Source organism: Candoia aspera, chromosome 11 (assembly GCF_035149785.1).
Source record: "Candoia aspera isolate rCanAsp1 chromosome 11, rCanAsp1.hap2, whole genome shotgun sequence".
NCBI classification, from domain to species: Eukaryota; Metazoa; Chordata; class Lepidosauria; order Squamata; family Boidae; genus Candoia; species Candoia aspera.
Genome location: NC_086163.1, coordinates 866,507 through 880,302, shown reverse-complemented (window position 1 = coordinate 880,302; position 13,796 = coordinate 866,507). Strand labels below are relative to the sequence as shown.

The 13,796-nt window shown below is 47.5% G+C and overlaps 1 protein-coding gene and 1 non-coding gene across 2 annotated transcripts in view; both read left to right on the top strand.

The window, feature by feature from the left end:
- Positions 1-13,796, top strand: part of SF3B3 (splicing factor 3b subunit 3) — a 48,826-nt gene that overhangs the window by 3,367 nt on the left and 31,663 nt on the right. Inside the window, exons 4-11 of the mRNA XM_063313006.1 lie at positions 4,062-4,234; positions 5,291-5,432; positions 6,504-6,616; positions 7,972-8,109; positions 8,199-8,302; positions 8,522-8,687; positions 10,704-10,799; positions 11,410-11,482. Of these exons, the coding sequence (XP_063169076.1) occupies positions 4,062-4,234; positions 5,291-5,432; positions 6,504-6,616; positions 7,972-8,109; positions 8,199-8,302; positions 8,522-8,687; positions 10,704-10,799; positions 11,410-11,482 (1,005 nt within the window). The remainder of the gene's footprint in view (positions 1-4,061; positions 4,235-5,290; positions 5,433-6,503; positions 6,617-7,971; positions 8,110-8,198; positions 8,303-8,521; positions 8,688-10,703; positions 10,800-11,409; positions 11,483-13,796) is intronic.
- On the top strand, positions 404-486 carry LOC134504201 (small nucleolar RNA SNORD111). Its single transcript, XR_010068636.1, has one exon. It is a non-coding gene; the product is annotated as a small nucleolar RNA SNORD111 (small nucleolar RNA).

The following is a 13,796-nucleotide window of genomic DNA, read 5'->3' as shown; positions in this document are numbered from 1 at the left end:
CGATCTGTGTCTCTTTGAATGGCTGACCAATTCCTCAGTGCTACGTATGCGCTTTACAGCCTGGATGGGAGCCCTCTGCTTGCCATCCTTACTCATGACATCAGCTTTGTATTATGTGAAAATGGCCAATAAGTGTTTTAATCAGAAATTTTAACGTTTTTGGCTTATGGGACTTGCTTGGTGTTTTGAAAAACTATCAAAGGTGCCATCATAAAATTTGGGGGGAGGGGCATGGTGGGTGCAGCCAGTCAGAATTCAATGGATTTCATAGACATACTTCCCCAAATAACTGAACACAGGATCAAGAAGCAGCTAACTTATACAATACAAAGTCACAACTTTGACTCTAATGCGAATGCTCCCAAGGGCATTTTCTGTGGAGCCAGTTGGAAGGCAGACAGTTTGACCTGAAATGATGATTAGGAATTCATGTCTCTTCTCTGAAATAAACTATGGAGATGCTTGGATCCATGTCTGATCAGGTACTTGTTATAATTGCTTGTTGGCCTTTAAACACAGCTTGGTGACAAAAAGAAAATAGGTTTAGTCTGTGAAGGAACCCTGGCTTGAAAGAAAGGGGGGAGAGGTATCCAGCGGGGATCAGGGTTCTGTTCTGGGCCTAGGATTCTCTTCAGCATTTCTATAAATGACTTAGATGAGGGGATAGAAGAGATGCTCAGCAGATGTGCCGATGACACAAAGCTGGGTGGAGATTGATAGCATCTCAGAAGACAGGCTCAACATTCAAAGGCCTTTTTAGACTTGAATGCTGGGCCTTTTCCAACAAAACGAAGTTCAGTTGTGAGAGATGTAGAATTCTCCACTTAGATGGGAGAAATCAGATGAGCAAGCACTAATAGGCAGTACCTGGCTTGGCTGTAGTACTTGGGAGAAAAATCTTAGTGTCCTAGTAGATCATAGATTAAGAATTGCAGCTCCAAACTAGCCAATGTTATCTTGGTCTTATCAACAGAGGTATAATGTTGAGATTGTGCAAAGTGATAGTTCTGCTCCAGGCTGCACTGGTTGGGCCGCACCTGGAGTACTGTGTCCAGTTTTAGTTGCTTCAATACAAGAAGGATGCTGAGGAACTGGAAAGAGGGCCGAGAAGAGCGACAAAGAGGGTGAGGGCTTTGCAGTTAGATATTATGAAGCAGGATTAAAAGAACTGGGTGTGTTTAGCTTAAAGAAGGGAAGGCTAAGGGGAGATCTAATTGATTGATACAATTGATTTAGATGGCTGCGCCTCTAACCACAGCAACTTTGGGCAGCAAACAGTGTTTAAGTAGAAATCATAACACAAAGCCATTAAAACGTATAATAAAAAAAATCTGAGAGTAAAAGCAATATAAAATAATATCAAGCTACCTGGGCTTTCCTAACTTCATGAACCCTGTGCCTGGGCCAAACAACCAGGTGTCAAGGTGATTCAGAAGGCCAGCAGGATTGGGTCCAATCTGACCTCAGTAAAGGAGTGTGACAGAACAGTCACGCTTCCCAAGTTGGACCTAGAAGCCTGCTGGGAGCCCACACAGCTTGTGTAGCAAAGGCGTCACATGGGTAAACTAAGAGACACCCATAATTGCCCTTTCCACTGCACGCTGGACCAGCTGCAGCTTCTGGATGCTCTTCAAGGGCAGCCCCATATAGAGTGCATTGCAGTAGTTCAGTGTGAGTGGCCATAAGCAGGGCCTTCTGCCCCAGGAAAGGACACAATTGGTGCACAACATGAAGCAGGAGCTGTGAGTCCAGGAAGATCTCCAAATTGTGCACCAATTCTGTTTGTTATAGTGCAACCCCATTCAGCACGAAAGAGGAAACATCACTGGATGGGGAGGGGGCTAAAATCCATTTATTATTTATCAGATTTATCACCGCCCATCTCCCCCACAAGGAGGGACTCTGGGCAAGTCTGAGTCCACAGCCACTCAGACTTGCCAAGGTTGAGCTAACACCCCGATCCATACCCCCGCAGCTTCCAGACAGCAGGGCAAGACCTCTGCCTCTGCTTGGGGACAGAGATGAACGACTGAACGTCATCTAGCTACTAATGTCACCTTACCCTCTGCTGACAACCAGCACAAAACCATAGTCTTTGAGTCCTTATCATGGGGAAGAGCGTGTGGATTTATTCTCTTTAGTGCCCAAGGGCAGGACAAGAACCAGCAGGTGGAAGCTTTACAGGGAGAGAGCCAAACTCATAGTAAGGAGGAATTTCCTGACTGTGAACAGCCTACCTCCTGGAATCATAGAAGGCTCCATCACTGCCAATTCAAACAAAAGGTGGACAGCCATTTGTCTGGGATGGTCTAAGGATTCCTGCCCTGGGCAGGAGGTTGGGCTGGAAGATCTCCAAGTTCCCTTCCAACCGTTTGATTCTATGAAATTCACAGTTTCATTCTTCAGGTGGAAACTGCTGGAATACTGCTTTTTCTATGTCGTGTTTATGTAGGACTTATATGGTTACTGTAGCCTTGAGGAGTTACATATGTTATGTTGTTGAAACAATCATGGCTTCCTATAGGGATAGGCAGCTCATGAGCTGGAAAACCTTTCACTTGATGCAAGTTTGGCAGTTTCAGAGCTGAATGATTTCCTTTTCAGGGGATTGTTCTAGAAAAATTAAAAGCTAAAAGTATATTACTGTTGCACATTTTTCATTGCCTGTTGCCCAATGTTGTTTCCAACATTTCAGCAAAAAAATTTTTCTCTACACATCAGGTTTCTTTGAGTGTACTGTTAAGACTTTATGAAGTAGCCTCGGGCCACATCAGATAATATAGCCCAACTACTTATGCAGACTAGATACTGAGTTGAATGTGCTGAATAATCACGTACACAGGGAAACTTTGTGGTTCAGAATTTTCATGAAAAGCCACATTTTTGGCTGCACACTGCTCACCCTCGGCATCCCACCTGGGGCCCTAGAGAGGTGCTGAAATTTTTAGATACTTTGGTGTTGGCCCCTTAAGCCCCTCTTAGTGGAAAGTCAGCTTGCTATTTTCAGCCATACTGACTCGTAATGGGCAGAAGAAACAAGCTTGAGGAACAGGAGGAATAGCCACTACCAAGACAACAGTCAGGTAAAAGAAATCTGTGTCTGGGGCAGAACGTCAGTCTGAGTTAGTGTCTCAGACAAGACTCTCCCTAGTTCTCACGACGATCAAGAGAGGGAGCGCATTCAGACTTAAAAGTTGGATGTCAGCTGTTCGAGGTAGGCCAGACAAGGAAACGGAAGTCATGAATGCTAATGCTATTTTTATTTTAAGGTTACAGGAACAGAATCTTGCAAGTCTGAACGCTCTTCCCCCCTCCCTCTATCTTTGTGAGAACTAGGGACGGTCTTGCCTGAGACGCTTGCCAGCCCAGGCTCAGAGGTCCTTTATCTGACCGTTGCGGCTCTTCCTCCTGTCCTCGGAGTTGCTTCTTCTGCCCGTTACACCGCTCGAGCGTAACAGCAGCCGCTGTGCCTCGCTTGGTCTCTTGGCAGGGCACAAATAAGTTTAGCCTTGGGGATAACGCACACTCCTCTTCCTCTGATGTGAACTTTTCTTTCGGGGCTGGATTAGCATTACTTCCTATAACTTTTTTTCCTTCCTAGTGTTTTTCCCGCATGTGCAGTGTCCGCTTTTTTTTGGATCAACCGGATGTCACCCAGTCGGCTTTCAGGCCCAAGGCGGGACTAGAACCCGCATTCTCCTGGTTTCTAGCCTGGAGCTTTAACCACGAGACCACACTGGCTCTCTGTCGTTGCTTCCTATACATGTCTCTCGTAAATCTGTGGGTTATTGAAACAGGCCAGCTTTAAACCATATATTTACTGGATAAGATTTGAATGGCAGCTAAACTATGATTAATTTAAAACAGGAGTCTCTGACCATATTGGGAGGGCAAGGAGAACAAATGCGAAGGGGGCGACGAGCCCCGGCTGTTCAGCTGCGGATGGGGAACGGCGGCTGGGGCCTGAGAGGCGGCTGAGCCGTGCGAGGTCTAGGCAGCTTTGCTGCTGAACCTCTGGGGCGCCCACTCTTCTTTTCAGCCCTTCCTCCCTTCACCTGCAGGTGCCATCGAGAAGCAGAAGCTCGTGTACATTCTGAACAGAGACGCTGCGGCTCGGCTCACCATCTCTTCCCCATTAGAAGCCCACAAGGCCAACACCTTGGTTTATCACGTGGTTGGAGTCGATGTTGGGTTTGAAAACCCCATGTTTGCTTGCCTGGAGATGGATTACGAGGTAGTATCTCTCTCCAAAGATTCCTCATTTATCCTCTTGACGTTGTTAAAATGCAACAGTCGTTTATGATTAATAGGTTAAATAGGGAGTGGTTTGCTTGCTCCATTCTGTGTCAACTGCCACCTGTTTTATTGTCTCCTTATTGCAGTAAAATGACTAGATCTGTGTTAAGTCAGCTTGTTGAGATTGTTAGTGGTGGTGGTCAGCTTGTAGTTGTGAAACTGCTGCCGTCCTGGGTGTGCAACAGGAGTATTCTTCAGGGCAAGGAACAAATGTGGTAGAGGAGCTCATAGCGTGTTCATTTGTTAGCGCTGTCTTTCTTGCGAAGCTGGCAGGCAAATGTATCCAGCTTTGAATTGCTGGGTATAGGATTGCAGGGTGGGGTGGCGGCAGTGGTGACCTTCGAGGAGAACCTCTAAAGCCCCAGTCCCTCTGCCCCACCTGTTTTGGTGGCGGCGGCGGCAGCTGTTGGAATGAGAGTGGACAGCTTAATGAAAACGCCAGCCTGGGGTGCACGAGTCTTTGCTAGAACTGTTAAGGAAGGATTTTCAGCATAGCTGCTGCTGTTAATTGCGGCCTCCTACCTCTTGAGTCAGAGGCAGCAGGCAGCACCAAAATGCCAGTTCCTGGAGAGCGGCAGAAGTGGAGCCCCGCTCTGCAGTTCCGCCTTGTGCAGCGCAACACTGGGCTAGATGAGCCTCTGTCCTGACCCGTCTTTTTAGCCCTCGTGGTCTTACGTGGCACTGTAAATGGATGGCTGCTTTCCTGGGGATGCTTGTTCTAGACACATTGAATCAACCTCTGAATGGCTGCGCTCTACAGCGGCTTTTGTGGAAGTTGCACCTTCAGGGATGTACAGTATGTTACTGAGTTTTGCAGCACAGATGCTGTAGTCTGTTTGAGTTATGTCAATTCTTACAGTCGATTGTAAAAGATTCTGAATGTGCCTTCTGCTAGAAGTTTCCTCATCACGTTATATTTTTAAAAAGCATAAAATATCTTCTCAGAAAGTGTTACTGATCTCACATGTTACATAAATGGTACTGTTTTCCTTAGGAAGCTGACAATGACCCCACGGGTGAAGCTGCAGCAAACACCCAGCAGACTTTGACGTTTTATGAATTAGACTTAGGTTTGAATCACGTGGTCAGGAAATACAGCGAACCGTTGGAAGAACATGGCAATTTTCTTATAACAGGTACCCTCTTTTTCAGTCCTTGTAGGAAAAAAGCATTTATATGTAGAATTCACTAGACAACCCTGGGACCTACCTTTGAGAGAAAGGTAGTGCAGTCTGATGTGACACTGAATGAACACTGAATTTTAGGCTGACTGTATTTTTTTTTTCACCCCAATGCTGGACGATCCTGTGATCATCTAAGAAGAGTGTATATCATAAATAGAAAAATAACTGTAGTGGCAAACAAACTTCCAGAATAAGTCAGTAGTCCCTTACCTAAACAGAGAAACAGAATGACCACGGGTGGGCAAAAAAGCAGTGGGAGCGGGAGCGACTTCCGACTTCCTGCCGGCTTCCCCACCGACTTTGCTTGTGGGAAGCTGGCAGGGGGGTCGGAAATCACAATCACGTGACCGCGGGGATGCTGCAACTTTGCGAATAAAGCTGGTCTGAACATCGTGGAAATTTCAATTCCAAGGAGTCACGGGCCCTGGATTTCTTAGGCATTCTTTAAGTTAGCGGATTTTAGGTACCGTGATTCAAAAATTGTTGTGGTGTAATGCACCATTTGGGCTAAGCTGAGGGTACAAACCCAGTGAGAGTTTTAGTAGTAGTCTACAGATAAACCTGGAGGAGAGTTTGTCTACTTTTTGTGCACGCCACAGAATATTTGCTAGAATCTTAGTAGCGTCATTTCATCCTCCAGCAAACAGACTGGGTGCTATCCGTCTTCCGTTCGGAAACCTTAAGGAGTCTAAAGTCTGAGAAGTTGATAAGCTGCTCCAGAAGCTCTTTTTTGAGTGCCATACCTCTCTGCCTCCTTTTGGCCTGTGCATTTCCTTGCTGCGATTTGTGTTTCTGGTACCCCAGTCCTTACCACGCACTGCTTGCAGTGATAGGTGACAACCTGGTTGCGGGGCCAGTGGACACCTGAAGCAACAGGGGTAGCCCTATGGAAGTTTGGCACTGAATCCTTTTGCAGGATTTAAGTAGTGCTGTCAGAAGGAAGAGTTTTCTCCTTCCCTCTTTACATAAAGAAAAAAATATGAACTTAGTCCTCTTGTTCTTTAACATGGCCATGTTCTGTAGTTCCCGGAGGCTCTGATGGTCCCAGTGGGGTGTTGATTTGCTCTGAAAACTACATTACCTACAAAAACTTCGGTGACCAACCAGATATTCGATGTCCAATTCCCAGGAGAAGGGTAAGCATCTTGCAACCTTTACAGTTCTGGAAAAATAACATTTCCTAAGAATCTAAAAATCACCTGAATGTACTCCTAGACCCCATTTCTGCAGTCCTTAGAGGAAAAGAAGAATGGTAGAAAATAGGTAGGAAAAACATAAGGGCTATAATCCAACCCCTGAAATAGTCACAATTGTTTTTTAAAAAACAAAAGCCCCAGATTTCTCCCCAAACAAGGAAAACAATAGAGAATCGGCCCTGATGACATGCATAATGCACCTCTGCCCTCTTAGTCTTTACCAAGCTTGCATATCTTAAGAGTGGGTCTCAGTTGAGGGGGAGAGATTCCTCAGATCTCTTCATAATGATGAACTTTGCAGGCTCTCCCCTGCCCCACCATCAAAACCATATTAATTACCTTTCTGGCATGCAAGTAAATAAGGCTGTGGTTTTGCAAAACATCTGGGCTGTAGTTTTCAAGTCTAGAGTTTTCAGTTAAAGGGCTTTGTTTTTGCTGCTATTCTTGCTGTTTGACCTTTTAAATGCCCTTGCTCCTTTATTATAAGTTGTTCTAGAGTGCCCAGGTATGAGCTGATAATGTATTTTGACTATGTGGGGATTGCCTTATTAGTGGGGGAAGGGGAGTGCTGGGGAAGAGGAAGTTGAAGGATGGTGCAGCAAAAGTGCTTCCAGGAGGCTAAACTGGAGGATTTGCTGAAAGACTTTAAAAGGAAGGGAACTGGTATGAATCAGGGTGGGAGACAAAGCAGTAGCAGGAGGTGAACTTGTAGGACAAAAGCCGGAGAGGCTTTCTAGGTGTGGATAAGCCGAGCCTGCAAAGATGTCTTTCTCAAAATGCTCCCCATCAGTTGGAATGGAGTGAGTGCCCCAAAAGACGGGGTAAAATTAACAAGGAAGAGCCAACCAGACTTGGTAACTGAAGACCACGGGAGAAAAAGGAAGTCTTCGGAGATGAATGGGGAAAGAGGAACGGCATTTTGAGGCAATGGTAGGGAAATACTGAGGACAGGGCTTGGGGGGAGAGAACATACAGGGCTGTTCATGGAGCTACCCAGCTGGAGGATGAGGAAGAGAGCTGATCCAAGAGCGCCGCTGCGTGCCTTTGGGGAGCTGGGGGGGGTTGCGTATTTTGGGACATCTGAAGACTATCTGTAAGGTCCAGTGCTCCCCTTCATCAAGGACAGTTCATAGCCCTTTTTCCTCCATTTGGTTCCTGGCCAGTGCTCTTCTTGTTTTTGAGGGACTTGGAACAGAAATGCAGACAAACGTTACTTGCTGCTATTAAACAGGTGGCTTTGGTTGCACTAGGCCAGCCTTTGTTCTTCAGCAACTGACTTGTCTTCTTTTTGACAGAATGACTTGGATGACCCTGAGAGAGGCATGATCTTTGTCTGTTCTGCTACACACAAGACCAAGTCAATGTTTTTTTTCTTAGCTCAAACAGAGCAGGGTGATATTTTCAAAATCACCTTGGAGACTGATGAGGACATGGTAAGTCTGACCACATTTAATTTGGAAGAAAGAGAGACCTAAAACCACCAGTATTCTCTCATGCAGAAATGCCTTTGTTTTGGCTTCAGGTCACAGAAATTCGACTGAAGTATTTTGACACGGTTCCTGTGGCTGCAGCCATGTGTGTGCTGAAAACAGGCTTTCTCTTTGTGGCTTCTGAGTTTGGAAACCAGTAAGTAAAATCCCCAGTTTCCCTTTCAAAGCAAGAGTTGTGCATAGAAATGCTTTTGGCTGCCATCCAGACCCATCTATTCCCAGTTACAGACGGGCACTGCCGAGAAGGGCGGCGCCTGAGCCCTGAATCTCCCCTGACTTGGAGCACCTCTTGTTGCTTGGCATAAGGAGGGGCTCTGCGGGCCCCTCCTAAGCAGCTTCCCTCTCCTGCTTGCAGCTACCTCTACCAGATTGCCCACCTCGGAGATGATGACGATGAGCCCGAGTTCTCCTCCGCAATGCCGCTGGAGGAGGGGGACACGTTCTTTTTCCAGCCCCGGCCTCTCAAAAACCTGGTGTTGGTGGATGAGCTGGACAGCCTGTCTCCGATTCTGTCCTGTCAGGTACGTTACTCTTCCCTGTGCCTCTTCCTTTGCCACAGGGTGTGGCAAGTTGCGATGCTTTTGCGGGGGGTACAGAGTGGGCTCCAGCTCCAGCTCAGGGCCAGAAGCGCAGGGCAGGCCAGCCGGCATGCTGCTTTCCCACCGAGGAAGTTCCCTCCCTGCTCTGCTGCTCTGTTCCTTGTTCAGGGGATCAAATGTTAATACGTGTTCAAGACGAATGACCCTTTCTTTGATACATTTCTGCCTGCCTGCTCCTGGCAAGCCAGCCCTTTTTGCTAGGATTCAGAGAGGACCATAAGCTGTGTAGAACTTACGTTTCGTCATCAGAGTTTATCATACAAGGACCCAACTCCTTCTATATAACTGAAACTGAAAACTTCCCTGTTACAACTGAAACGTGCGTTTTCTTTTTTAAAAAGGAATCACTAGTTTCAGAGAAATTGTAGTAATATGACCATTAAGGAATTTGGTTTAAATGCTTCCTTTCATTTTATTCCCAGTGAATTTTTGCAATGAATAGACTTTTTATTTTGCAGATAAAACTGATTACTTTCAACAAGTTCTTTTACAAAACACTAAATTTTAAATGAATGTCACATACCTCACAAATAATACATTGATCAATCAAAATTTATTTACAGTCCAAGACCAAGTACAAGAAAAGGGCCAGCAATGCAGTAACTATAAAAAGGAATTTTAGAAGTTGTGGGGAAAAAAATCCTAAAACAGCAGCCACCAATTAATAACATTAAAGTGTGGCCAGAGGGCTTCTATCAACAACTATCGATAGAAATTTTGCAACCTCCTCAGAGGTTTCTGAAGAGTGGAGTGGTCACCCAGAAGAAGTGTAATGGATTCCTGGTGACAGCGGCAATCAGAGTTGGCGTCAATGGGAGGTGTTGGTTGTCCACCAGACGTTCTGATAGCACACATGAGGCAGATTTCTACTTCCAAGTCTGAGTAAAAGCAGGTTCGGCTTTCATACCGTCTGGGAGACCGTTATCTACCAGTAGCTGCCCTCGTAGGTAGCACCCCAGTTTGTTCAGGGTAAAGGGTTCGGAGACTTCGGTTCTTTCATTTTGGATATCTAGATCCCCAGTCCTCAGCTTCAGCTTCAGCTCAGCCAGAATCGAATCAAGTCCCAAACTGGTAGTGCTGAGAAGGTAAGACTGCAGTATGCCGAACAGTTGTCAGTTTGTCCTGTCTAGTGCAGTGAGGTGGACTAAGGCAGTTCCCCTGACTAGTGCCTGACTGGGGAGTAAGGATGAGGTTCTCTTGCAGCATCACAACATCCCCCATGTCGTGCACTGCCTACCGCAGAGTAAAACACAGGCGCTGGTTCATATGAGAGCAGGTTCCGGTTTATTTCGTACGGAGTGTCAGTTGCGAAAAAAGCTGAGAGTGAGGGGAGCGCGCCGGTGCGGGGTTTAAATACCCCGCGCCGGTCAGCGCCCCCTCACCCTGGGTCACGTCATCCCCCCTTTGTCCTGCATGCTGTCTTGCCGGTAGGTGAAGGGTTGCGGGGCCCCAGCGGGTGCCCCGGGATCGCCCATCACCGGTTTCCTCATTCAGCCGGTGATTGCTGTCAGCTGGGCGATCTCCGTTGCGCTTGTGCTAACGGCTTGGGTGTGCCTCGCGATCCGCCTAGCCTTTGTCTTTCCTTGTTTCTCCTTTGTGTTCTGATGGCTGTTTCCTCCGGCCGGGGTCTGTGGCTGTTGTTGTGCGTGCTATGCTTATCTTGAGCCCCTTCCTCTGCTTCCTCGTTATTGTCATGTGTGCCGTTGTGCTGATGTCTTCAGCTCAACGGCACTCATGACACCATGTTCTTCCTCGTTTGAGGAGACTTCCTGGATTTCGTTGCTTGTTCTACTGCTAATTCTCCAGTTTTAGGTCAGTTCTGTACTCCAGTCATGTCAGATGGAGGCAAACTTTGTGTGGCTACTTTGGTAGAGAAGCAGAAGCTGACTTCAGAGGGTGCTTTGATCTCTTCTTACCAGTCTTTGGATTTCTGTGCAGATTGCTGACCTTGCAAATGAAGATACCCCTCAGCTGTATGTGGCATGTGGAAGGGGCCCCCGGTCTTCTCTGAGAGTACTGAGACACGGACTCGAGGTAAGAAGCTCCAGAACTCCAAGCTTCCCCTCTGAAAGCTTGAACTCCAAGTTGAGAACAATTCTTTGTTTCAGTTTGTGCTGATTGACCAGCACACCATGTCTGTTTCCTCCATCTCTTTGATTTATGTTTCTCTTACGTGCTAGGCAGGGACTCAGACTTGTTCTAGGCTGCGAGTCTCTGGGAGACGTGCTTCTGGTGAACGGAGTTTGGCCACAAGGACATACTGGCTCCTGCACGGAGTCCCTGGCATGTCCGGGGGGGCAGCGGGTTGGGATGACTGTGAGAGTTCTCTGCCTGGGATCAGGGGGACTTGCTGCTGGTCAGATCGAAGCTCCCAAGGGCCTTGTGTCACTATTCCCGTACGGGAGCAGAACAGCTGAAGCCTTTCTCTTGTGAACAAAAATGCATCTTCCCCCTGCACCAAAGAACACCAGATTTTTTTCAAGTTTTTTTCTTTTTTTAAATTTTTCCCGTCTGGGATTTTGGTGTATAGGAAGGGAGAAGGGCATGCATACGCCTCAGTTCTGTTATGTTTGCTATGACTCTCTGAGGCCACTTCATTTTCATAAATCTTCCACATGTAAGCTACCGTTTTGTGCCTTCCTAGGTATCTGAAATGGCGGTCTCGGAGTTGCCCGGTAATCCTAATGCCGTGTGGACAGTGAGGAGACACATTGAAGGTAGGAAGAGTTCTCAGGTGTGGCGAGAGCTGGGAAAGAGCACGGATCAGGTGGAGGCTACTGGGCATAGCTGCTCACCCCACGGCCATTGGACCTGGCCCACCTGCTGGGCAGCCTCGGCGCCAGAATGTCCCGCTGCTAGGTGCAAGTCCCCAAGCACTCTGGGTGTTGCAGCGCAGCTTTCAGCTTTTGAGCAGTCTGTGGCTATGATATGCTTGACGGTTCGTCTAATACGTGGCTCCAGAAGCGTCTGTGTCCTGGAGGCAGTATTACCAGGGCAGTGGGGATTTTTTCCACGCCATCTTAGCAGTCGTTCCCCTCCCTTCTCAGCCACTTCTGTCATTCCCCGCTCTCCCTGGCACTCACATTGGACCAATTGCTGCTGGGATCGTCACGCAAGGCTCCGTTAGCCCATTTAGTACGGCTGGGTATCCTTGCTCTGCTTTTCCATCATCCAGCTCCTGAAGGCTGCTCTAGAGGCCGTGCAAGGGGACTGCATTGCAGGATTTTCCCTTGGGAGATGTCCTTGCTGCAGTGCTAGACTGGGAAAAGAGACATGAGTTACAGTGTCCTGGCTCGGGACAATGGCTTTCAGCGGTATGGATTTCTTGGAGAGGTGAGATTTGCTCCGCCTTGCTGAAGCGGCCAGGGCGGGCATTAGATGAATCCCATTGCGGCTTGCAAGAAGTATTGCTGGCATTTTAAAAAACAAACAGGTTCGTCTTACTGAATAATTTCTGACCAGTCGTTCCAGTTTTGGACAAAAGAGGGCTAGTGGTGACTTCCCAGCTTCAAGTGTTTGAAATGGATTCAGATAACTTACCTCATCTAATCTGGTTCCAGGCCTGGCTGTATTCATCTGGGAGGATGATCAGTGGTGGGAACTAGGACAGCGTTGGCCAGGCTGGGTCCCCTTGTTTTGGATGGCTTATGTTACATGCTGTGGCTAGCTGCGTGCAGAACTTTTCATCTCAAAGCATGTTGTATACCTCTTGACCAAGAGCCAGTCTAGTGCAGTGGCGAAGGCACCGGGCTAGAAACCGGCAGACCCTGAGTTCCAGTCCCGCCTTGGGCACAAAGCCGGCTGGGGGACCGTGGGCCAGTCCCTCTCCCTCAGCCCCAGGAAGGAGACAATGGCCAACCACTCCCAAAAAACCTTGCCGAGAAATCTGCAGGGACTTGTCCAGGCATTCTCAGAATCGGACATGATTGAACAGATTAAAAAAACAAGTTGTGACCATAATATACCCCAGAGCTTCATCTTGTGCCCTCTTGTTATTTAAAATGAAGCTGCTGGGAATGGTTGCCTAGCATGATGAGGCTGGAAAACCAGTATCCTGATAAAGCCCAGCTCTGGCCTTCCTTTCTGTTGCAGTTGAAAGAGGTTGTTTAATGGCACGTTAGCATCTGGCGTTCAGTCAAACAAAACTGAAGCTCAGTTCAAACAAGATAGAAGTGCTCCTGGTTGGTTGCAAGTTCGATCAGATAATAGGCGATTAAATAACATTGGATGGGTTACATTGCCCCTAAAAATTTAGTTTGCGTGACTTCCCAGAATCTGAATGCCCAAGGTTGGGGAACGGCCAGAATCCATTTTCGCAGCCAGTGTTAGTGCATCCAGTGAAGATGCCAGATTTGACTACAGTGACCCAGGCCTTAATTATATCCTGTTTGGATTATTGTAGCGTGTTTATATGGGGCTCTGTATGAAAGCATTTGGAACCTAAAGCTGAGCCACTGGGATTGTTGATTGAATTGTTGTTACGGGGAGCACATGTCTCCCTTGAAACAGCAGCTTCACTTCTGTAAGGCCATTTCTGGTTTAAAGAGCTGGCTGCGACCCATAAAGCAATGTGCAGTTTGGGACCAGGCTGTAGGAATGGCTGTGTTTCCTCTGAGGGTGCTGATCCGTTCTTCTGTCCTGCTGCCTGTGGAGGGATCCCGTGGGGGTAACTTGCTGTTAAGGAGGTTCAGCTAGTTCAGACATGTGTTAAGCTTCAGATAGCTTAGTTTAAGATGGCTTCAGACATAGTTGTTAGTGATTCTGCTGATGGAAAGTTGCGTTTGTTTCGTATGCCTGGATGTTTTTGCAGGGCCACTTGTGTGAGGCTGCGCAAGTGATAGAACTAGGTGCGCAGAAAAGCTTTGAGAGGTTTGGGGATTGTTGGATGGTGATGGACAGTATTTAGTGTGGATGGGTGGCATATAAGCAGGGAGGACGGGGGGGGAGCTACAGCTCATACCGACTGCCCCAGCAGGAGGTTGGCGCTGGACTGCTACTCCGACTGCCATTGTCACTGCTCTCAGGAAACGG